The 26,360-nt window shown below is 34.8% G+C and overlaps 3 protein-coding genes across 5 annotated transcripts; 2 read left to right on the top strand and 1 right to left on the bottom strand.

Annotated features, from left to right (window-relative positions):
• Positions 1–2,880: 2,880 nt before the first annotated feature.
• On the bottom strand, positions 2,881–5,216 carry LOC141717665 (polygalacturonase 1 beta-like protein 2). The gene is made up of 2 exons (XM_074519838.1): positions 5,022–5,216; positions 2,881–4,878 (listed from the first exon to the last, which is right to left on the bottom strand). The coding sequence occupies exons 1-2, from the start codon at positions 5,163–5,165 to the stop codon at positions 3,061–3,063; spliced, it is 1,962 nt and encodes a 653-aa protein (XP_074375939.1). The 5' UTR covers positions 5,166–5,216; the 3' UTR covers positions 2,881–3,060.
• A 6,154-nt stretch (positions 5,217–11,370) lies between these two features.
• LOC141716637 (serine/threonine/tyrosine-protein kinase HT1-like) lies at positions 11,371–17,237 on the top strand. 3 transcript variants are annotated; one of them, XM_074518829.1, is made up of 4 exons: positions 11,371–11,679; positions 12,075–12,467; positions 14,308–14,763; positions 16,674–17,237. In XM_074518829.1, exons 2-4 carry the CDS (start codon positions 12,108–12,110, stop codon positions 16,908–16,910), a joined length of 1,053 nt encoding a protein of 350 aa, XP_074374930.1. In that variant the 5' UTR covers positions 11,371–11,679; positions 12,075–12,107; the 3' UTR covers positions 16,911–17,237. The 3 variants fall into 3 exon arrangements, with proteins under 3 accessions (XP_074374930.1, XP_074374928.1, XP_074374929.1); XM_074518827.1 differs by having other exon boundaries at positions 12,069–12,467; XM_074518828.1 differs by lacking the exon at positions 11,371–11,679 and adding an exon at positions 11,809–11,942 and having other exon boundaries at positions 12,069–12,467.
• Positions 17,238–20,058: 2,821 nt separating this feature from the next.
• On the top strand, positions 20,059–24,152 carry LOC141717664 (protein KINESIN LIGHT CHAIN-RELATED 3-like). The gene is made up of 3 exons (XM_074519837.1): positions 20,059–20,289; positions 20,839–22,883; positions 23,710–24,152. Exons 2-3 carry the CDS (start codon positions 20,890–20,892, stop codon positions 23,918–23,920), a joined length of 2,205 nt encoding a protein of 734 aa, XP_074375938.1. The 5' UTR covers positions 20,059–20,289; positions 20,839–20,889; the 3' UTR covers positions 23,921–24,152.
• The last annotated feature ends 2,208 nt before the right edge of the window (positions 24,153–26,360 follow it).

Genomic DNA, 26,360 nt, shown 5'->3' with positions numbered 1-26,360 from the left:
AAATGTAGCAGTTTCTTACTAAGTATTGAACTATTAGCAAAGCTATTAAGGACTTAAAGTCTTTCTCAAATATAAAATACAAAGATGAGAGATTAAATGCACCTGCAGGCTTCAGCATTCAACATTTCAGTCAAGTACCGGCAATTACAGTCCACAAGCTCTTTGACATTGATTATGAACACTACTGTGATCTCCTGTATGTTTCTGAAATCTATCCGGTTTCTTCCGATTCTTAAAACCCTCGCCAACAAATGAGTCATTACTTCCTGTACCACATTTATCTTTAAACAAATAACAACATAGACAAAAAGCAGCATCCTTTTTAATGCTATATTCCAACCAGGAGGATATTCATTAAACCATGAAGGATTGAATCTCCTATTTTTCTTTTCAAATGGTGTTAACGGAAAGACATGATTTTTTGGTTGAAAAGGTCCTTTTAGCAAGAATACCCTTCGAATTCTGTCTCTTTCTTTCTCATTAGGAGCAACAATATTAACATTTTCTCGCAATCCCGGATCAGCTTCAAGTTCATCTACTTCAATTTCTGGGTTTAAATTTGGTGGGGAAGATTCAGGAACATCAACAATTGGAGGATCATTTATTATTGGCTGGGGAGGTGTTGGAGATGACGGATGAGACGTTCAGAGTTTTTTATAAAATCGAAGCATAATTGATTTACTGTTTAACAAATATAAGGTAGCCATTTTAAGTATCAACTATCAATTTTAGATAATAATCAAAGGCTTACAAAGTTAGAGTAAGAAAAAAATATACAGAGAATGAGACAAATGAAATTAACATACCTTAATTTTAAAATCATGGAGTTTCCCCCCTTTCCTTTCAACTGTTGTTGCAAGCTGGAGAATCAATTAGCCAGAGAATGAAGAAAACGCATCAAAGAAACCCATCTCCGATTGATTAGTAGCTGAGACTTGATATCTATTAGTATTATAGTCTATAGATATATGGATATTAGTTTGTAGGCTTCAATCACACATATATGATTTATGAGAAGTTTACTTGCTTTCGATTGTTAGGTAAAAGAAAGAGAAGCAGTAAGTACAAGTACAGAAAAGAGAACACATAAAATACCACCGTATGAGTTAAATTGATAAAATAACAATTTGCTTTTATATTATATCTAACTCATATTCTTAATATAATTATATGTGTAAATTACCTTTTAGGGTTTTCTAATTTTAATAAATTGCTGCAACTTAAATTAAATTTTGAAGGTTCGTGGGGCACCCTTATTTTTCAAATTTTTAGGGGGGCCACTCACAAATATTTTCCGAAATCACGGCGGTAATTTTTTTTTTTTAAAATTAGGGGGCACGTGTCCCCGTGCCTCTTCGTAGATCCCCTGATTATAAGCATGTTGTGGCTTTAGTTCAGCTGGCTATTTAGTTGGTTTTCTACCCTCAACATTAGGGTTCAATTCCTCCCAGCTACTTTATTGTACACTTTTTACTTTTTTTCAGTTTCTTTTTTTTTCAGTTTTCTCTTTATTTTTGCTACTGTAGTAGAACACTTCTCCAATGAAATTACAAATTACAAATTATCCCTTTTAACATTTTGAAAGGTTAATATGTAGAATTGTATTCACGTAATTAGAGGTAAAAATTCTATTATATTCTTTCTTTTTTACTTTTTTATGCAATTTAATTATAATAATTGATTATTTTTAATTTTTTTTGTCTTCAAATTTATAACAAAAATTATGTAAAAAAAAAAAAAAATTCTTGGACCCCCCTAAATTTTTTTCCTGCGTCCGCCACTGCATGGTGCCAATACTCTCATGTATGAATGTTCAAATTTCGTCGTTGATTTAGCAAAAGAGGAAATCAACAACAATATTTTAAAAAAATTAGTCGATCATAATTAATCGGTTAAAATCTTTTAAAATATAAGTTGAATACAAGTGTGTCAGATAACAAAATTGGTATCTAGTGTTCACTTGTTCTACTTGTCAAGTAGACACAACTAGTTCTGATTCATGGGATGGCATGGTGCTGGGCTTTCTGAATAATTGATCCAGTGCCTATGAAGAAGCTAATCGACGAATGTGTAGACGGTAGTAGTGCAACTAGGTAATGTTGCACATGTTGTTCATAATGGATTCTGAATACATGATCATCATCTTCAGCCTGCTGCATCTTCTGCGGTATGTATAGCTTGCGCCTGCGATTTACTGAACACTAATTTACCCAGACATTCGTCAAAAATACACGCTACACAATTATTTCAAGATGATCCTCTACTGAAGTTTACGGAACCGCATTCCTGCTTTCGCGGACAACTGAGTATCGGAATGTAAATTATGCATGCTCTCTTCTTTATCCTACACTAGTTTGCAGATATTGCATGGTGTGGCACTAATAATTGTGCCCAGCATTGTTCGTTTTCGGTGATTTGATTAGGAGTTTGTTTAAAGGCAGCCAGTGGTACTAACAAATGCATGCGCACCTGACCACAACAGATAAGACTTGCATGCACGCTTTATCTCAACTTGTCCCTCTAGGGGATTACTTTATTCTTACCCCTACATTCAAGAATGTTTTGCAAGAAAACAATCCTTATATGAGTAAAGAGAAAGAATGAAAAAGCCCTATGTACTGGTTTCTGTGGACGTAGCATTACTCTTTCCCTAATTTCATCTGACGCTCATCTCGAGGCACATGTTTATACTAAAATTTGAACGCTTGATGGCTAAGCTTAAACTCCAGGGAATGTACTGGAGTTCCAGAGCCCCAAAGGTAGGGTCTTGAACAGCAAAAGTTATAGTAATCGAAGCATTCAAAATGATTTTATTTTTTGCTTTTAGTGTACACATGAACTTGCTAAAAAAGCATTTTAAAGCGACGGCAATGAGTATAGCAAACACATACACATCACAGCTCATTTCAGGCTCAAATTAGAATGCTGTAACTAAAAAACCAGTACTGGGCTTAAATTTTGAAATTATTTGAATAATGATATAACAAAAATAGAAGCACTCTTCTAATGAAAACGTACAAAGAACGTTACTGAATATAACAAATCTATTACAAAACGTGATCAATCCGCTGTTGTCCAGGACATATCGTTCTCGAAGATCCAGTGGCAGATCTCGATGTTCCCGGGACTTGATCCCAGTGCCACAAAAGCACCGTGACCTGGACTCCAAGCCGACGTGTCTTCGTGACAGATAGCTAAACCGTCATTGATCTTAGCTTTCGTGTCCACGTCAAGAATGTCTGCCATGTAGACTCTCACTTTCGGGACAGAATGACAGTAGTAAAGTAAATACGGATACAAACTCTGGTGACACGACACTGATATCGTTGCTTTTCCACCGTTGACTGCCTTGATTTTGCCGATCATAACATTTTTCTTGGAACCATTAACATTTGTAGTAGTCCTCACCACCACATTGTGTCCCAGCACAGAAGTTGCAAAATCAATCATATCTTCCACGGAACCAACACAACGCTTTGTCTCCCCCGGGCTGGAAGCCCGTTCACACTCTGCGAGGGCGTTTACCAACACGCCCTCCATGCTCGAATTGTCAGTAGCACCAAACACTTGTTTAAGCTCAATTAGTCCATCGCTTGAGAAAGGTAACTTTGACGAAATCACCCGGGGTAAAAACGACCTAACAGGCATTTTATCCTGGATGTCAGGCATTCTCATCACCTTCCCTTCCCTCAGCATATACTCCCTAAAAAACTTACCCGAAAAACCTCGTTTGTTTTCAGATTTACCCTTGACCTTCTTAACAAACGCGTTACTAGAACCACTTGGCCTTGTGTACTGACTAAATGTAACACCTTTACGAGCATAATCTTTAAACGTAGTATTCAAACCATAGACTTTAAATCCAGTTAACTGATTATGCGATCCTTTCCCGTACTCTCTAAATGTATCAGTGCCTTGGTTAAACGTTTTTCCATAGTTAAGAAAACTTGATTTCTCCAGATTTGAATTTTTTCCATAAGATTGAAACGTATCGGCACCAGCATTGGCGCCATCACGATAACTAGAGAAACTATCAGTACCACCATTTACACCGATACCATATGCCTTAAAATTGTTACTAGGGTTATTAGCATCGGAGCTATAACCCTTGAACGAATTGTTGGCTGCATTACCCGACTCACTATACCCTGTGAATGTCGAGCCAATAACGTTTGACGTAGTACCATAATTTGTAAATTCAAGGGGGCCAGCATTGCCCTTTTTACCGTAGCTAATGAAGGCCTCATTACCTGAATTTGTATCGTCAACGTAGCTGGTAAACGTGAGCTTGTGATTGTTATTATCCGAGTTGTAAGAAGCAAAACGAAGATTTGGGACATTGACAGTCGATGCATAGCTGTCAAACACACCGGAGCCTCCCGTGGTGCCAGCTGCATATGAGGAGAAGTTGGAGCCTGCAACATTAGCATCTTTAGCGTAGCTAGAGAAGCCTTCTTTATGATCAGTTGAGCTACGGCTGTAACTAGCAAATGAGGCAGACGCGAAGTTGAGTCCAGCAGAGTAGTTCTTGAAACTGTCATCGCCAGAGACACGTGAGGCCCCGTAGCTGGAGAAGTGTTTGTTAGAGTAAAATGCGAAATGTGAATTGTCATCTCTTTTAGGAGTGTGTTTAGAGTGAAGGCAAAATAAGTTTGCGGCAGAGCAGAAGGTGGAGAGGTGGGAATCAAGAGTTTTAGAAGCTGCAAGTTTCGAAAAAAAGGCTGTCTTGACAGCTGAGAGCGGAGAGGCCTTTGAAAGAAGGAAATCGGGTTTAGGAAGGTTATTCGAGATTTGTTTGTTCCAGTAACGGATCAGTGAGGCTTTCGCTGTAAACGGATTTTCTTTGCTAATTGATTCATCAGTTGATAACAATGGAGCCTGCATTACACATTACATGTTAGCATTGTATCAAAAATCAAAATCCACATATTCCAAAAAAAGAATCTAGTTAAATTATACGAACAACGGTACAAAACAGAGAATAACTGATATCGAAAATAAGTTAAGGCCAAGATACTCACAGCAGAAGCAGTAGAGCTGAAAATCGAGATTATCGATAACAACAAGAAGAAGAAGGTGCTGTTGAGCTTCATTCTCGTATGCTTTAGATTTGTAAGTATCTGCACTGGATTGTAGCAGTAGCTTAGAAGGGACATTGTGGACATAGAGTATATAAGGACACACAGTTCCTTCTTTTGAAAGCATACATCTCCTTTTCATTTTCACATTTTCATTTCCTTTATTTTTCTAGTACTTGTATTAATTAAATGTGTAATTAGTCAAATGTTCAAGATGAAAGCTTAAAGTAAGTACTGAATCAGTAATAGAAAAGAGCACAAGTGGTTGGTTTGAGTCAGAATTGTATATAGCCCAGACACAAATCTCCAAATTTACAAGTATATATGCTACCTACTGTTTGTTTTTTCTAATTTTGGTCCTCTAAACTGTATCAGATCATTTACTTCAGTATTGCCTAAAATCGAACTCTCAAACTTTTTCTGAACGAAGTATTACAAAGTTCATACGCACCTCGACTAATTTTGAAGATAACGTCCCAAGGCCTACCTACGTGCTACTTAGTTTGAAACACCATGTGTGGGAAAATGCTCATAGTCATGGGAAGTGAAGTTTGATGTAACGAATATTAAACTAATTAAAACAAGATTATTGAAAGAACTTTAAAGTAATTAAGCGGGATGCAGAAAAGCTCCCACATGGTGCCAATTGACAACCAAGTTTCTGCTTTTTATTTGTCATCTTGTTGATCCCTGTTCTTTTCTTTTTCTACATTGATTTTCGTGCACATAAGAGAATCGATTCAAATTGCTACATATGCTCTGCATCCACTGTTTCTGAACGTCTGAGTCCATTTATATATAAAAAAAGTATACATGTTTAACAATATACAATAAAATTGGTACATTATATCTCTTTCCCACAACTCCACAGTCTTGTTTATTGAGCAACACTAAGATATGATACTATATGTCTCTGTAGAAACAAAACTAATATTCTCAATCTGTTTGTTTATTTAATAATCGCGCGGCACATGCGCTAACTTCTGCAGTTTCATCATCTGTTGACTGTTGCTAAGGGGTGCAGTTTTTTTCTCTTAAGATAACCATATAAATTTCCGCCCTCGGCACGTGCTCATAGACACATACTGAAAAAATCTGATATATTATATATCAAGGTTATAAAACTCGAAAATTGGATCTACTCAAGCCACGTCTTCAAAATTCGAGTAATCGGCCTATTTTCCGAGTACTCATCTTCAACCTCGCTTAAATCTGATTCGACTCAGCCGGGGAACACAATAGGCATGTTTTGGTATCCGCCGGGAAACACAATAGGAATAGGCATGCTTTGGTATCCGCCGGATCTTCCAACTGTAGCATTCGCATATCTCCGCACTCTTGTAATCAAATCATCATAATTGTTTTTGTTCCAACCTTGTAGTTTATTTCTGCAGTTAGGACAACTTCTTTTCTTTTCCAACCAAGGATCAACACAACTGCCATGAAATATATGTGAGCACGGCAATTTACTCACCTCTACATCGAATATCAAATCTTCCAAACACACAGTACATGTCATCACTTCTTCTTTGCCGCGTCCTCCTCTGTATCTCCCTTTAACTACATCTTTAAATTTCGGATGCGCCTCGTCATCATCCATGTCATCGTAAACACTATCGATATCCTCCTCATCCTCTACCGAATCTATGTCCATGTCATCATAAACATAATCTATGTCCATATCATCAACAACGTAATCTATGTCCATAGGATCATCATTATACTGCATGTACTCTACAAGTTCCACCTCATTCGCCATTCGGCAATATCGAATATTTAATTTAGCATCAACAAGAAAACCGAAATATAAATCTTGACCCGCAAGAAACCAAGTTCTTCCGATATTCAACTATTCTCTCTACCAAAAACTGTATCGTAGACTTTATATACTAACCTATTATTCATAACATTGCATAATAATTAAGCAACCAATGATTCATAACATTGCATAATTAAGCAATCTAGGACAGAATCCTTGTCCAATTAGTTTAGTAATCTCCAATTATATTCTAATTAGTAATAATTAGAATCTTCATTAAGGACAAAATTGACATTGGGCCGTGCCCCATAAAAGTCTTATAACGTTAGTAAGTAAATAAATCATAAATATTTAATGAGAGATTAAAACAACTGGAGAGTTTTTCTAAAATACAACCTTTATATTTTTCGGTGCAAAACGTTTTTCCCAGATTTTTTTTCTTTACAAAAATAGAATAATTAATTATTTTTGCAAAAATAGCAACTTGATTTAAATCGGAATGTAACTAAAGTAAATTTGAACAACCAAAACTAATTTCAGTAATTTTTCAAAAAAATTAAGAAAAAACGCTACACATCTAGTTATGTTTAGTTGCAAACCGTATTTTGCGGACAAATATTTTATGAATATAATAAATTGTAAAAAAAAATTTAAAAGAGCTTTTTTTAAAAATATAATTTACATTTTTTTGTCGGAATTAGATTATTTATAATTATGTTTATTATACTGTAGTTAAACAACCATTTTTTTATAGAAAAAAGTTTTTAATCAACAATTTTGTGTCCAATAATCAACCATTTCAACAAGGTTCCCTAATCAAACTTCAAAATCGTACTATTTTTTATTGGAAAATTCTAGAGATCCCAAATTTTTATCCCAAAAATTTCCCCAAATATAATGTGTCACATGAATAGTTGGTAACCTTCTTAATAATAAAACCGGACCCGTCTGCATTAATAAAATAAGTCATGTGTTACTCATCATTTGATAAAAATTTTGGGAAAGATATTTGGGGCTAGCACGACTCTTTTTTTTTATTAAAAACAGCACACAGTGTTCAGCAGCTTACCATAGCTTACTGAAGCTTCTGAAAGGTTCAGTTTCTAATGTTGTGAATCATTTGCTGGGAAGTTTAAAGCTTATATGTTAGGTTCATATTAGTGGATGACATTGAGTGAGTATCAAAATTGCTTATCACCATGAAGATTTTAAACTGGTTTGATCATTTCTTGTGTGTAAACACTGTTGTTTTTAAGTATTATATGTTCATGTGTAGTGATGTGCTTTGTACTTCATCCGCACACATCTTAATTTTCTTAGATATATTTGGTTTATTTTCTGGTGAACATTTCTTTAAGAATTAACTGTCAGAAACAAGGTTGCCAAAATGTGAACTTAGGCCACAAACTGAAGCTCCTTTTCTGTAAACTTATTTCATTTGCTTAGTGAAATTTGTAAGCTTTATGGGCTAGTATCGATCTCAAACAGCCTGCTAACGCTTTACTTCTGTAGTTCTGTGCCTGCCGAAACGCTTTGTACTTTCAACCATTATACCTCCTTTGATTACTTGTAACTTGCTTTGTACATGCTAAATACTTGCATAAAAGCATGTGTGTGTAATGCACATCATTTACATAAATACCGGTGTTAACGTTGAATTAATGTGTTCTGTTCTTTCAAATTAAACAAAAGTGCATCTGATCGAGCAATGGAAAGAAGACTACCTCACTTGAAATTACAGTGATTAGTGTTCAAGGTAATAAAAATGAAACATGATCTTTTATGTGAACCTAGTTCTAGAGTTTGCTATTGACATTGCACGAGGAATGCAGTATCTTTGACACCTGAAATGATCAAATCAAAGGCCTTGCAAAGAAAGTTGATGTCCACAAATGGCACTGTCCTTTGGGAGCTCTTGACTGCCTTGACACCATTTGACAACCTCCAGAGCAGGCCGCTTTCGCAGTATGCCAGAAGGTACTTGCTACGTTCTGACATTCTGTTTTCATATCTGAATCTTCTGCTTGGTAGAATTCTCTCTTTTAAGAATTTGCCATGACTGCATTTACGGCATAAGGTAAATTTTAATTTTCATTAAAACATGAGGTAAATCAGTTCTTAAAACAGGTATCTAAAATATCCTTATTCAATCCAATTAACCAGTCTTTTTGTCTTCATGATTAGCAAGTCTAATTAACCAATTCAATCATATCTGGAGTTATTATTCACAATAATAATTTTTAGCTAAAACACAAATGTGGTAGCACATCATCAACATCTAACCAGTCCAAAGTAAAGAATGATGATATAAAAAACAAGTAAACTTCACACACTCACATATACAGAAAGATTGATTCATCACTAATAAATTTCAAGAAGAGATTTACAGTAAGTGTCTAATAACACTTCAAACTTGTCTTCCTCTATCATTCATAGTTCTCAAGAGTGTTGCAAGCGCAACCACAGCACCGCCCTTGTCTTCTACTTTATTTCTGCAGTTCGGACAACTTCTGTTCCTTTGAAACCAAGGTCCAATACAACTGGCATGGAAAATATGGGAGCAAGGCAGTCTATTAAACTCCATCCCAGAGCTCAAGTCTTCCAAACACACAGAACAAGTAACTATTTCTTCTTTGCCATCTCCTCCACTGTATATCCCTTTCTCCACACCTTTAAACCTTAAATTTGCCTCATCATCATCCATATAATCCTCAACATCATCATCCATATCATCTTCAACATGATCCATTTCATCAAAAAGCCTATAGGGTGCAAGTTCCTCTTCATCTGCTACTCGAAAATATTCCACATCTAGTCTTGCATCAACAACAAAACCAAGATTAACATCATCTTCTGCACATTGAGATTCCAGGTTCATCGCGTATTCAACTATAGTCTCTGCCAAATACTGTCTTGTCTCAGGGTGCATGCAAGGCTGCACAACTAAAAGTTGTTGTTCGTACGTACTCGAATGAAGGTCAGCGAAAGAGAAAAACATAGTTGGAATCGAGTATTCTTCAGGGTAGCCTTCGGTGTCGAGTACATGAAAATCTCCAGGAGAAACCTCTGCTACAATATTATGAGTTTCTGAGACTATAACATCCACTGCACACGTTTGTGGGTGGCGCAGGGACGGTGTATATGAGATATCTATTGAATGTTCCATATCCAAACTACTCATGTTTTTTTGTGTAAACAGACTAAACTACTTACTAATGTTGTAATGTTGTCTTGCAGAACATGTATTTATACAGACGGGCAGTTTCAGAATCATGTTAGGATTGGAAGTTAAAGATTATAATTTATTATACTTTAATTAATATGATATCTTTTCGAATTTGAATCGAAGTTGGATGTGTGGCTTCGACCCAAACTTGAAAACTTATTGTTTTTTAAGCAATTCGATCTCGACTTGAATTTGAAGAACTGTATAAATTTGCCTTGTAGTTTTTGTTGAATTGTCAAGAATATAAAGAAGTTTATCATTTTATAAAATTGAGATATATTTGTTGAATCGTCACCTGAAAAATGTTAGGAGTAAAACTGAATGGAATATCAAATTTTTAAAAGTAATTTTAAACTTTAATCGAATGCGACAAAAATCAATTGCATTTGTTATTATGGATCACTACCTCCGTCTTTTTAGTTATCAAATTTGATTATCTTTTTAGTTATCAAATTTGATAATTTTTGTTTTGTGTGGTCAAATTAACAAATTTTGACTGAAATATTTTAGTTAAATAAAATAAAAAAATATATTACTAAAAATATATATAATCTATTTTAATATATAATTTTTAATTTTTACAATAATATAAGAGTAATAATTATTTTTTGGTTAAAAATTAGTTAATTTGACTACTTAATAAGTAAAATTTAATGATTATGCCTCCTAAGTATGTCGTTTAAATACGGTTTAACTTGATTCACGTGATTTGCGGGTTATTGTGTGAGCCGTAGGGTTTACCCAGTTCGCACACGAAGGTAGCGGCTGCGGGTTATCTACGATAAAATAATAATAATAATAATAAAATAAATAAATGTGACAACTAAAAAATTACGGAGAAAGTATAATTTTTGAAAAATATTAATTAAATGACCCTAACTTTCTGGAGAAAATGCAAATTAATTTAATAAAATTAATGGGAGAATAACTTAAAATTTTTGTTATTTTACATTTAACAAATATCAAAATTTACATAATAATAACGTCTGCAACTATAATCCCTATTTTAAAATTATGTGGCCCGTTAAAGTTCACGGGTCTGACCTGACTTCTCGCGGATTGAATTTGTCCGGATCGGACAGGACCGGACGAACATTTTGAATTTAAATTTTTTTCCATTTCCACGAAAGTATAATCCGTATTTTAAAACTAAACAGAAAGAAAATATAGAAATAGAAAAAGGGGAAAATAGAAAAGAGGTCACAATCAAAGCGTATACACAATTTGTCCCCTCCTAAGTAGATCCTCCCCCATTACTATAAAAAGCCAAAAATGTGTAATAATTATAAGTACCAACAACATTTGTTATCATCCCAACCTTCACACTCCGTACCACCATCCAACACCGACTTATACTTCCCAAGTTTCTACTCTCTCTCTCTCTCTCCCCACAAGTCTCTCGCATATCTTAAAATTTTCACAGAAAAACTTAATTTTACTACGATTAGCTACTTTCAGGATGTAGATGTACTTTACATTCCTCACTGTTAGTTTTTATTTACTACATCAACTTCTCTCTCTCTGCTTTAAGTTTTTAACCCATTTGGAGCTACTTGATTTTATATCATAGTATATGAATTGACTGTGTTTCAGCAGCTCAGCTTAGCTTCTTAAAGGTGCAATTTTTAATGTTCTTTATCATTTGCACTGCAATTTAAAGCTTATTGCATACTTACATTTGCTGAATTTTATAGATTCTTGGATTTTCATTTTGTTTTTTTATTTTTTATATAACCCTCTCTCTATCTCTCTCTCTCTCTCTCTCTCTCTCTCTCCCCCTCTGCCTTAACCGATTTGAAGCTAACTAAGATGTACATCATATAAACATGAATTGATAGTGTTTCAAGAGCTCAGCTTAGCTTATTTGAGCTCCTCAAAGGTTCAATTTTTAATGTTTTTTTTATCATTGTCACTGCAATTTAAAGCTTTTTAGATTTCAACATTTGCTAAATTCTAAAGATTCTTGAATTTTTATATTCATTTTATTTTTTTATGTATATGTTAGGTTCAGATTTGTGGATGATATTGAATTTGTTGATTGACAATGAAGAATTTAAACTGTTTTAAGCAAATAGCCAACAATGCTAGACTCGAGAGGCCATTGTCACTAGGCGAATACAACAGGGCTGCTTCTTGGTCCAAGTATTTAGTTTCGTCCGGTGCGGAAATTAAAGGGGACGGAGAAGAAGAATGGGGTGCTGATATGTCTCAGCTATTTATAGGGAGTAAGTTTGCTTCTGGTCGTCATAGTAGGATTTATCGAGGAGTATATAAGGATAGAGATGTTGCTATCAAGCTAATTAGTCAGCCCGAGGAGGATGGCGAATTGGCTGCTGTTCTGGAGAAGCAGTTTAATTCCGAGGTTTCTATGATGTTTCGACTGCAACATCCTAATGTCATCACTGTAAGCCATCTGTTGTACGTTTCGTTTGTGGTTTAGTGAATCTTGTATTGTATGATATTCATTGTGGATTTTTGAAGTAGAAGTACATTGTATTTTGTAAAGCATAGATATTTTAATTACTTCTATCAGATATGTGGTTTACGTTTCTCAATATTTGATTTGCCTTGATTCTTGTATTGACTAACGAAGGATACAGTTAAGTTGGGGACAAGATCTGCAATTATCTATATGCATGTTACTGGGGGTAATTTCTGAGCATATAACTTAAATTTGGGTTTACGTTTCTCAATATTTGATTTGCCTTGATTCTTGTATTGACTAACGAAGGATACAGTTAAGTTGGGGACAAGATCTGCAATTATCTATATGCATGTTAACTGTTCTGTTTTTGAGGACAAGAACTTCTCAAATTTAAGTTATATGCTCAGAAATTACCCCCAGTAACGCACCAACTGAATATACCCTACTAAGTATTGACCTACATTGTTTTTTTAAAGTGATGGACTTTTTCATATACTACCTCGCCGATTTTCTTTTAACTTATAGAATCCTTCTTTTCTCCTTTTTGGCACACGTTCTTATGTCTGTGGTTGACATAAGAACTGATTCAATTATACTGGTGAAATAATTTCTCTTGATCTGTAGTTATGCTATAACTATTAACCTACATCTATTGATTTGTAAATATTTTCACTTTATTTAGAAAAACCTTCACCAGCTAAAATGTTTTGGAAGTCCGCTCTTTTTGTATTATGTTTTTATTATTAATAAAATTTGTGTATTCTTAGTGTAATAGTATGTTGAACGCCGGCTCAAACTTATTTTGAAAAGGCCATTCGCGCAATGCGCGGGTGTATCATTAATGGTATCTTAAACGCTGTCATTTTACATGTGATGCATATAGAAAAGAAAGCCCGACTATTTATATCTGTTCCACCTCTTCTCTGTGTTTCTCATGCAATTTCTTTTGACTTTTGAGTAATTAAGACCTTTTGCGCAATGCGCGGTGTATCATGACTTGTGTCGCAAACACTGTCATTTTCTATGTATACCTGTATGTAATGATATACCTCGTATTTATACTCGCACGTATCTTGATTTCCTCAGATAATTTTTGTTCATTTTTCTGGTGATCATTTTTTTTTGAAATAACTGCCAGAAACAAGGATGTTTAGATGTGACCGAACTCTCAAGCTCCTTTTTTATAAATTTTTTCCTATGCTTAGTGACTATTGTAAACTTTATGAGCTGGCATTTTCTTAAATAGTCTGTTAACAGATTACCTCTTTTGTGCCGCCTATAAGAGCTTTTTACCTTTACAAATTTATCTCTTGCGATTGCTTAAAACTTGGTTTATATATACCAGAATTTTACATAAATGCAAGTGTATATTGCACATCATATAAATAAAAATTATACCACTGTCAAATCAATGTTTTTTTTTCTTCAAAAACTAAACAAATGTCTTTCTGATCAAGCTGTTGCAAGAAGTGTATCCTGCCAGTTCAAATTATTGTAGTTGAGGTTAGAACCATCAGCTACAGTTGTGACGAAGACGATAGGCTAATAACTCCTGGCACATTGATGACTTTTCATGTAGAACCAGAATAAATCCTTATTGTAACACTTTATGTGGTTTATATATTAGAATATACTTAACTGGATTCTTGCTTTACTATAAACCTCATATAGAATGCCCTGAATTCCACGTTCCATCACTAGAAGTTTACTTTACCACCATTTAATGTGCTGTGTTGTTCAAGGTAATGAATATGAAACTTGATATTTTTTATTTTATTTTAAAGGGTGGCTATTTATTCTTTGCACTTCGGTCATGCAGTTTTTTGCAGCTTGTAAAAAAGCCCCCGTGTTTTGCATCATAACTGAATACTTGGCAGGGGGCTCCTTAAGAGCATATCTCCATCAGCAGGAACCATATTCACTTCCCATTAACCTAGTTCTAAAGTTTGCTATAGACATTGCACGAGGAATGCAGTATCTTCATTCCCAAGGAGTGCTTCACAGGGATCTCAAATCAGAGAATTTGCTCCTTGGTGAAGATATGTGTGTTAAGTTAGCAGATTTTGGTATCTCCTGCCTGGAATCGCAATGCGGGAGTGCAAAGGGATTTACTGGTACTTACCGTTGGATGGCACCTGAAATGATCAAAGGAAAGGCCCAGACGAAGAAAGTTGATGTTTACAGTTTTGGCATTGTCCTTTGGGAGCTCTTAACTGCCTTGACACCATTTGACAACATGACTCCAGAGCAAGCTGCTTTTGCAGTATGCCAGAAGGTATTCACAATATTTTATGATCATATGCAAATTTGCTGTTTACTATATTTCTATGTTGGAACAACTTGAAATGAATGCATTTACCTGGCGTTGGCATGATACACAGCTCTTATGTAAGTAACCTATTCAGATTTTTTGATTTCATATATGTAACTTATTATGAGTCAAGCTATCAATCTCTTTCGTCACTACACCCTTATGACCTTCACATTTTTATGTTACACATTTGGATGAAGTCTCAACCATAACGGCTAATGTTTAGAGCAAAAAAATATGTATTAGGCTCTCCAGGTGAAGAACTTGTGCTATGCTTTACAGACAAGAAATGCATTCAAAAAAAAATAGGTGCTAAAAGACGGTTTCCCTGAAAATTTGTACATCAACATCATGAATTATAAAAGCCTTGGCAGATTCTTATTGGAAATCCTGAACAACAGCCATCTTTAAAAATTGGATGAATGTTGTTAAGATTTTCGAATAAGAATATGCCAAGGCTTTTATGATTCACGATGTTGCTATAAAAATGTTCATAAATATTTTTTAGCATCTAAAATTCTAAAGGCACTTCTTATCTGTAAAGCATTGCATGAGTTTTATTGTGTGTAGGAGTTCTCGTGGGAGTTCTATACATTTATGTTAAATTATAATCTCTTTGATTGAAATTCTAACTGAATATGAGTTTTTGATAAATTAAGCATATCTAGTCAAGGTTACTCGGAGATAGTTGTTGTGTTTGTGACGCTCTGTTCTCTGTAGTTGCATGCCATGGTTTGGTTTCCTCTGCAAAGTGATTAGGAACTTCCATATTATCTACCTGATGTAGCTACATCTTGTGTCTACTTAGTGTGGCTTTAAAGTTGTGTACATCCAATTTAACCAGTGTTAAAAATATGGAAATAAATTACAGAAAAGCTATGGTCAGTCTTTGACAGTTGCATTGGTGATATAAGAAACAGATAACGTGGTTTGTATCTTATTGCATAACATAAAATATATCAGAACTATCATAGTCAAAAGTGAGTATCCTCTTTTTGTCACAAATCACTTCTCTGATATATTCATGAGTAAAATGAACACTTTTTGCTAATGCTTCTTTGATTTTATTCTGGAATTTAATTTGTATGTCATACTCCAACCTTCAATCATCACCTTATGTTTTTAAATATTAAATCTGCCATCAATCTGGCTGTAGTCTATTTGACAAAACTGAAAATTGATATCTTGAAACTTGTGCTTAATAATCATTGCTAGCTACACAGATAACTACTGTGACACGTCAGTATTCTTTGAGATCACTGATGTGAAGATGATCTGCTTATGAAAAAAGGCTTCAGATGGACACTTGTCGTCTGGACCTCGCTCTTGTAGAAATGCGTGATTGTATAATAATTAGTCGGTGATAGATTGTGTTGCCAAACTCATTAGTCATTATGCTCCAATAACACAAGCATGTTATAGACTCTGCGTAATTTTCAACCAAGATGGTCATTCTTGCTTGTTACATTCCTGTGATTTTGAGGTAGAAGCTTGATACAGAAGAAAATAATAAATAGAAAACCACTGATATAACATTTCATGCAGTTGCTTCCAGCTACTGAACGACTAATTACTTTTTCATCAGTTACTACTTGACTTATCAGTTGAAAACATTATTTCTCTGTTCTCTGTTTTAGTTTAGGTTAATTTTATATTCATCTTGCACTGTTGCACAATTCAATCTCCTTGAACGTATTTAGGTTGATGATCTATAGACTATAGGCACATTGAAATTTAATGGATCTTGTCATATACTCTATACAGATTCTTGGCATATACTCTATACAGATACGGTATGTAGGCTCTTTTCCTTTGCTACATCATTTTTTCCAATCTTCCTACATTAATTTTTTTTTTTTTGTTATTCTGGATAGAATGCAAGACCCCCGGTGCCCCCTGCATGCCCTGTTGTATTACAACATCTCATTAACCAGTGCTGGGCTAGTATTCCTAGGGAGCGGCCAGATTTCAATAAGATTGTCACAACCTTGGAAAGCTTTGAAAAGTCTCTCGAGCAGGACCCGGAGTTCTTCTCATCCTACAAACCTAGTAAGCATCAAACAGTACGCCGCTTCTTTCCTAAGTGGACAAGTACCAGTAAAACTGCTTAAGAAGTCCTCTTTCAACCATCTGTGATGCTGATTTATCTTGTTCTGCTTGTCGGTTGTTTTTTTTAGGTTAATACAGATCATTAGTCGTTTTAGCTCTAAACTATTCTGTGTGTATGCCATCTTCTCACAATCAGGAGTAGGTCTTAAGTAAAGATAATTCCTGTGCTTGTATGCTAGCTCTAGATTTCTCTCAATATTTGTATGGGAAATGGTATGAAGCTGTTGGGATGAAGATGTTTGCACTCAAGGAACTCAGGTTATGTCAATGTATTGATTATGCACTAGTATGATTTTATGTGTTCTCTTTTCTAGATTTTATTGTTGCATCAAGAGTTCTGCTTCTGCACTGAACTCTCGAGTTTGGCCCGAGTTAATTGGGATCTTTTTGTGTGGTAACTGAATAGCAGTAACATTTTACTGGACATGTAGATGTAGCAGACAGAGTGAACTAGAATCTTCAAACTTTTCTTGGATGGGGGTTCTATGGTTTGTATATATGGAATATAGATTAGCTGGATAAGTGGTAGCCTACATTATCAAATAATTGTTGTATAATGCATAGATTAGATGTATAATCTGGCTTGTATAAGATGCATAATCATAGGATACCCAAGCTAGTCCAACCTTGAGCAGTGCAAAGCTCATCCTTTCTTACACTACTAAGCAAATTTAAAACTATGCTACTTTAGCCTTTAGGTAATATCCAAGTTTCCAGTTCACATATTTAACTACTACGGTTTTCGCTGGTATTTATATATTGGAAAATGTTATAAATCCCAAATTTTTACCCCAAAATTTACCCAAATCTGATCTGTCACCTGAATAGTTAGTAACCTTCCCAATAAATCCCAAATTTTTACCCCAAAATTTACCCAAATCTGATCTGTCACCTAAATAGTTAGTAACTTTCCCAATAATAAATGGGACCCGCATGCATTAATATGCGTCCACGATGGGACCCGCGTGCATTAATATGCGCTCACGAATTAAAATAAACAATGTATCAGTTATGTCATTTGGTAAAAAATTTGGGTAATATAGCAATACTCTTATATATATATATATATATATATATATATATTTTATGCGTTTCCCAAGTAAATACTCCCTTCGTTCTTATCGATTTCTATACATTTTTTTTTCATGAAGCATTTTAAGCTAAATATAAGGTATGCTTTCATAGTTTATTTTTTACATTTTTCTGAAGTAAATTTTAAACATCAAATTTTTATTTAGAAGAAAAGATTATTAAAATAATTAATTAAACTATATTTTAAAGTAGCGTTAAAATGAGTACCGAATTTCCGTTCCCAATCGTAGAGGGATAGAGGAAGTAATACTTCCCGAATAATAATCTCTTTTTTTTTTCTTTTTGTCGCAGAGTAATAGCGTCTTAAATCCGTCTTCAAACAGTAGTCTTTTTTGAGCAAGTGAATCAAATTTAACATATGAAGTGACATGATAGAGTTTTTAATTTTGTTTTATCGTAGATTTTTGCATGTATATGGGGACGTATGGTCTCTGAGGGTAAGTCCCTATCCGAATAATAAAAAAAATGTTAAGTGAGTGAGAGTGACCGTATTGAATTTAAATATTGTACTCTTGTACAGTGTTTTTGTACTAGAAGAGAGCGAGAGCTGGGCCAATTTTGGACCACCTGGTGTTGTAGTTTGAGTGTGTCAAAAAGGCCCTTACTTTGTGGCCTGGGTAACATGTAACGATCAAATTAGTGGGTTACATATTGTAGTTTGAGATTGTGGTTTTTTCCTCATGGCCTATCTTCCCCTCTTTTAACTCTAGTTATCATTTCTTTGGTGTCTCTATTCTCTTTTTGAGAGCAAGAGTCTTTGAATTGGTGGAAGTAAAATGTAGAAGGCAAGCAAAAGTAGATAAATAATTTAGTAAACATTTTTTTCTTTCATATTTCAAAAATTTTGTACTTTAATATTTCCCTATTTTGATGTAAAATAAGCAGACCGTTACGAAGATTAGCTAATTTCGATAAATATTCGGATAAGTACTTAAATTTTCTTGAAAAATGCTAGGTTCCAAAATCGGTTGCCAAAATCGTTCCAAAATGTCGCATGCCATTTTTTGACGGATCACCTCACAATCAATAAAAATGACCGCATGTATTTAAATTAATCTCTTCAATTAAAATAGCCCAAAATGACAGATCACTAATATCTATTTTGGAATTATTTTTTTGACTCAATTTTGGGTTTGTAGCGCTACTCAATTTTAATACCGTAGGTGCAATTAATTTTTGATTTTTATAAACTTGTAACAAATGAATATGGTTGTAATTGTAGCATCTCGCATTTTCTAAATAAATTTTAACAATTATCGGCGTTAAGGCATAACTTTTCAATTTTTTTTACATTTACAAGATAGTTAATGATGAATGAAGTTCAGGTTTCCTAATTTTAACTCATGTAATAGTGTTTGCATTAGTAATTTAATTAAGTGAAATGCAAACTTCTTTCACTCTTAATGAATCTTTCCAATTTTGGAATTTCATTTTATTTATGTTCTCATTTCTCAAATTTATTTTTGTCATACTTGCAAAAACCCTTTAATTATACGAAAATCGAACTCTTAACCGAACTAGAGGTAAATTAATAATTTTTCCACCGAATCATCCGTGAACTATAACAAGCACACAATATAAAGTACTTACTTTACTCACTCTAAAATGGAAAGATTAAGGAAGCTAATGACAAACACAGGATTTGTAGTTTGGAACAAAGATGTTTGAAATCTTGCAACACACTGTAAATTGATAAGCAAGTAAAGAGTAGACCTCATGACCATGACTTCCTGCCCTACATTCTTCTTTTTTTACCACCTTAATTTTTTTCTACCACCTTAAATAAAAGTAGTAAAACAAATAAAAATTACTACTACAAAATAAAAATAACAACAAATGCGATTGATTTGGCAGCTTGACACATTCTAAAATAAACCAATAAAAAAATGACACGTAATAAAATTACAGCGAAACACTAGAAACAGAAAATAAATCGAGCGAGTTGGGAGAGAAGTCGCCTTCTACTTTCCCTTCTGACATTCCACCTCTGTAATAAAATCCATTCATTTTTTAAATCTCTCTCCCCCCCTCTCTCTCTCTCAGACACACACACAAATCTCTCTCTCTCTCTCTCCCTCTCTCCCACTCTCTCTCAATATATAATATTATATACATATTTCTCTTTAAATTCCCGCTGTGCCCTCCAGCTTCTCTAAAAGTCTCTCCCCTCCTCTTCTCTTACATCAACACACCTTCATAGACCACCACCAAAAAGATAGATATATATTCTTGCATCTATTTTTCAAAATTTAAGCTTTTAGGTCTCTTCTTTCATGGGTTGTCTCTAAGGTATGCTCTCAACTCTTCTTTGTTTTTGCTTCTTGACAATTATCTTGTTTTATTTATAGTATTTTCAACAAGTCAGCTGCATATTGTTATGTTTTTTCAATTTTGATTATTTATGTATGTTAGTGCTTTTTCTTAATTGGGTTTGTGATTCTTGTTTTGTTTATTGATTTCAACATATTTTTTTTTGTGATTTTTTGTAAATGAGCTGATTTTAAAGTCCATGTTAATAATTATGTGAAGATCTGTCTATATGTTGTAATAAAGTTTGTATCTTGACTTTATTAATTGGCATGATTAACATAAATGATGTTTGTATAATTTTAGAAATCAAGATTTTGGCATTACTTATTAGGTTTTTTTTTGTTGTTTTTACTGTTTGAATCATTCCTTTTGTCTCCTACTTGTTATTATAAAATTGGCACCTGAACTGTTTTTCTGGCATTTTCTTTTTGTGTGTATCTATTGTGAGGTATGATCTGTTGGCTTAAATGTTGCAATGTATTTTAATTTTTCTGCGCGATTGTTGTGATGTTCTTGTGGTGAATATAGGAAGGCGTTTATTTGATTACACGGATTTTTTGTTGGTTGTCGTAAGAAAAGATGCCTGGAGTTGTTGTGGGTGAAATAGAGGAAGAAGGGGTAGCAATTCAACCAAATGAGAATGGAAATTCCACACCTTTAAAAGAGAACTCGATAGCAGATGAGTCTGTAAATAGTCCGAAAAGCCCTCGGGCTGAAGGAAATGGTTATAGAGTTGATGAGGTAGTTGACACTTCAATTGAGCATCTGTATGATAATGTTTGCGAGATGCAGAGTTCTGACCAATCACCATCAAGGCGGAGTTTTGGATCTGATGGTGAAGAGTCTAGAATTGATTCTGAGCTCCGACATCTTGTTGGAGGAGAGATGAGAGAAGTGGAGATAATGGAAGAAGAAGTAGGGATGCAGAAGGTAGAAGATGATGATTTTCGTAGTGATTCCGGTTCGAAGAAGGAGAGTTCCTCTGCAGGTAGAAAGTCGAAGAAATCAAAGGAAAAATCTGTTTCGTCTTCTAATTCAAAGAAAGCTTCTAACTTGAATTTAGAGTCTGATGCAACATCAAGTCCCAAGAGCAGAAGCCCCCAAGAAAAACCTCCTCTAGATAAGCGGAATCATAAGATATTAGTGAAACCAAATGGTGGAAGCAGCTCTACTAAGAAACAAAAAAATATATCTCTCAGAGGGGTAACATCTCAAAATGGAGCTGATGATTCATCTGATTCGGGTTTAGAAAACCCGGACCTTGGGCCCTTTTTGCTTAAGCAAGCAAGGGATTTGATATCTTCTGGTGATAATCCTCAGAAAGCTCTTCAATATGCACTTCGTGCAGCAAAATCGTTCGAAAAATGTTCAAATGGGAAGCCAACCTTAGATGTAGTCATGTGTTTGCACGTGACTGCTGCAATATACTGTAGCTTGGGTCAGTACACCGAGGCTATTCCCGTTCTGGAGCATTCCATTGAGATTCCTGTAATTGAAGAAGGTCAGGAGCATGCCCTTGCTAAATTTGCTGGTCACATGCAACTTGGAGATACCTATGCCATGGTGGGTCAGTTTGAGAGTTCGATCATGTCTTATACGATGGGTTTGGAAGTACAGAGACAGGTTATGGGTGATACAGATCCAAGAGTTGGTGAGACGTGCAGGTACTTGGCTGAAGCTCAAGTTCAAGCATTGCAATTTGATGAAGCAGAGAAGCTTTGTCAGATGGCTATAGATATACACAGAGATAACGGTTCACCAGCTTCTATCGAAGAGGCAGCTGATAGGAGGCTTATGGGTCTTATCTGCGAAACTAAGGGAGACCATGAAGCTGCTCTTGAGCATCTGGTTCTTGCAAGCATGGCCATGGTGGCCAATGGGCAAGAAAAGGAGGTTGCATCTGTTGATGTAAGTATTGGAGACACATACTTATCTTTGTCTAGGTACGATGAGGCTGTTTTTGCATATCAGAAGGCACTCACATCTTTCAAGTCTACTAAAGGAGAGAACCATCCAACCGTTGCTTCAGTTTTTGTCCGTCTGGCTGACCTGTATAACAAGACGGGAAAAATAAAGGATTCAAAATCTTATTGTGAGAATGCTCTTCGAATCTATGAGAAGCCCTTACCCGGAACCCCTCTGGAGGAGATTGCCAGTGGTCTTACTGATGTTTCTGCTATTTATGAGTCGATGAATGAGCTTGATCAGGCCCTTAAGTTGCTGAAGAAGGCATTAAAGATATATAATGATGCCCCTGGTCAGCAAAACTTAATTGCTGGTATTGAGGCTCAGATGGGAGTCATCTACTACATGTTAGGGAACTACTCTGAATCATACACGTCCTTTAAAAATACCATTTCAAAGCTTCGAGCAAGTGGAGAGAAAAAATCTGCTTTTTTCGGGATTGCCCTTAATCAAATGGGCCTCACCTGTGTGCAGCGTTATGCTATTAAAGAGGCTGCGGAATTGTTTGAGGAAGCAAGAAATGTTTTGGAACAAGAATATGGACCATATCATCCTGAAACACTTGGGGTATACAGCAATCTTGCTGGAACTTATGACGCTATAGGAAGGTATGCCTTCTCTTTTCATTATTTATTCTTAAACAAAGTTACAGTGTTCCGGTTTTTATCCTAGTATAATTAAATATTGTACTTTATGAGTAACATTGATTAATTATCATTGTCTAAGTGTCAAAGTGCACTCTCATAATCTGCACTTGAGTTCAGGGACAATCTGCAAGGGGATTTTTTTTTAAATTGATCAGGGTCACTATATTGATAATGAGTATTTGGAGTGTTTTGATTATGAAGGTGATACACAAGTCTGCCTAATTAGCAAAACAAAAAAAAAATATCACACACCACTTGCCTAAGATATATCCTCTTTGAGAGGCACAATTTTATGAAGAAACTTTTTTAATATTGAGAATTCCATTATGCATGTTTTTTTATACTAATTATGCTTATTTTGCATAACTTCTGGGGCTGTAGTTAGACTAAGCCAGATAACAATTGAAAAGCCTGTTTGGCTTCGCCTTTATTTTGGTCAAATAAGAGCATAATTGCTGCACACGAAATTAATTTTTGTGGCAAATAAACCTGTATTCAAAAGAAAAAAAACAGACAAACTGGTGCGAATTTAACCAGATGACAGGTGAAAATAATAGTAAGGTTACCTACATAGGGACCTTTACCCATATACTCTTTAACTCGGGTAATGCGGGAGCTTTCTACTGTAACTAAAACCTTTTTGCAATGATAACTGGTACTTGTCAGAGTCACTAAATAGTGTGCATATGTATGATGTAGACTTAACTCTAGATTCTTTACCCCTATCACAACTAAATATTCTTAAACCTCGTAAATCTCACTGTTGTCAATTGAAATCTTTGTGCAGGCTGGATGAAGCAATTGAATTATTGGAATATGTTGTTGGTATGAGGGAGGAAAAGCTCGGAACAGCAAATCCTGACGTGGATGATGAGAAGAAGAGGCTGGCAGAGCTGTTGAAGGAGGCGGGAAGGGTTCGTAATAGAAAAGCCAGATCATTAGAAAACCTTCTTGATGCCAACCCTCATGCAATAAAAGGTGATGGCATTAAAGTATGACAAAGATGGTGTTTTTTTAAAACAATTCTTAATTTTTTCTTTTGTTGAGAGATGATGTATTATATAAACATATCTATTCATACTAGCAAATACAACAAGGTACAGAGGTTGGGTTGGTTGGGTATGGTCAATTGATAGTGAGGCTGATTGTAATAACTTTTATTGGTGTTTTATTGTAATATTGATTTCATGTTGTTATCATATAATTGATGCATTTTGTTGTGTTATTTAATTATCATAATAATTGTAGGCACAACTGTGATGCTAAATCATGTTGATCATTCTGAAATCATTGTTTAAAAATGGATGATTAGAATGTTGTGTGTTGATTAACAGATTAATCATTCATCTATGATTAGCTGAAGCTAAGATTGATTTAGCTAGCTGGCTAGTATGATTTAGTAGTAGTACTTGAGCAAGTCTGGAAATGGCTGGTTGAGGCTTTTATGATTGGACAAGTCCAGATCAACAAGTCCAGCTAAAATGATGTGTGAAATTGTCAGGTGTAATCCACAACTCATAAAGGGCCACATGCTTAGCTTTAAATGTAAAAGCAATCGGGGAGTCACTTTTATCATTAAGGTATTGAAAGGGTTGGGTCATTTAATTTACTTTCTCGGACGCATGGCCCATTTGGTTCTAGATTGTCTTGTCCAATTTTGATTTCTCTAATGTTTGTTTTGAGTTACCTTTAACATCAGATCAGATTAGGATAATCTTTTCTTTGACATGGATGGGATGTCGGTGTGTAAATTTTGAATTCATAAAATTACCAAACATATCTGGTTATTGGTACAGTGGATTTTGTTATAATAGACTGTCATTATAGTCAATAGTATATAGTAAAATTAGGCACGTAAAAAATAGTAAAGTTAGGCATGCAAAGTAATTGATGCACTGCATTTAATTCTCTTATTTGTTCTCTTACTTATAAATACCTTCATCCGATAATGGACATAACACACCCAAACAGCTTACTTCTTTTTCTCATTACTCAGCTCTTTTTATCTCTCTATCTGCTATCTGCTCTATTTACTTTCTATAGAGGTTCAATATAATACTGTTATAGTTAGTGTTTTACAACACGTTATCAGCACGAAACTCTGCCGAAACTGAGAAGAATGGATTCCGGAGATATATGCATTGCTGATTGTGATACAACTCATACGATTCTACAGAACCGAAAATATTTTACCCAAATAACCAAAACCGAAGCTCCAAGTCAGAACGATTTCCAGCATATCTAATATAATCGAAACTTTTGGAAAAACTAGTGTCGTTCTACCTAATGGTACCCACATGCACATTCCAAATGCATTATATTCTAGTAAGTCTACTAGAAATCTTCTTAGTTTTAAAGATATCTGACTCAACAATTTTCACATTGAAACTACCTCTGAGGCTGATAGAGAATATCTTCTTAGTAATCCCAGCAACAAGAAAGTTTTAGAAAAGTTTCACTCACTTTCTTCAGGATTATATATGATAAAAATTAGAACTATTAAGTCACACAATGTCAATGCTTCCAAACTCATAGATCCAAAATCTTTTACACTTTGGCATGAAAGATTAGGTCATCCTGGCGTCTCTATGATGCGTCGTATTAAAGAGAATTCTACTGGTCATCCTCTTAAAGATTTTAAAGTTCTTTCCAACAATAACCTTCCCTGTTCAACATGTTCTTTAAGAAAATTGATTACTCGACCATCTCCTACTAAAGTTCGGCTTGAAAGTCCAACTTTTCTATAAAGGATCCAAGGCGACATATTTGAACCTATACACCCATCATCTGGCCCATTTAGGTACTTCATGGTATTAATCGATGCCTCAACTAGATGGTCTCATGTTTATCTTCTCTCAACTCGTAATGATGCTTTTACAAAATTATTTGCCCAAATAATCAAATTACAAGCTCAATTCCCAAATTATTACATTAAGTCAATTCGTTTAGATAATGTCGGTGAATTCACATCTGCAACCTTTGTCGACTATTGCATGTCTGTAGGAATCTTAGTTGAACACCCAGTTCCTCGTGTACATACACAAAATGGGTTAGCCGAGACTTTTATCAAAAGACTCCAACTTATTACAAGACCGCTGTTGTTGAAAGCAAAATTACTTAAATCTATTTGGGGTCACGCAATACTTCATGCTGCTAATATTATTAGGATTAGACCAACTTTCTATAACCAACATTCTCCGCTACAACTGGTACTTGGTCAAGTTCCTAATATTTCTCACTTCAAAATTTTCGGAAGTGTTATATGTACCGATTGCTCCACCACAAAGATCGAAGATGAGAGCTCAAAGAAGAGTAGGTATCTACGTTGGTTTTGATTCCACATCTATAATTAGATATGTGGAGCCTCTGACTGGAGATTTATTTACCGCAAGATATGTATATTGTCATTATGACGAGTTTATGTTTCCTCCCTTAGGG

The sequence above is a fragment of the Apium graveolens genome, chromosome 4, assembly GCF_009905375.1.
Source record: "Apium graveolens cultivar Ventura chromosome 4, ASM990537v1, whole genome shotgun sequence".
NCBI lineage: Eukaryota > Viridiplantae > Streptophyta > Magnoliopsida > Apiales > Apiaceae > Apium > Apium graveolens.
Note: the sequence above shows the minus strand (reverse complement) of the source record. Positions and strands in the feature narration are given on the sequence as shown.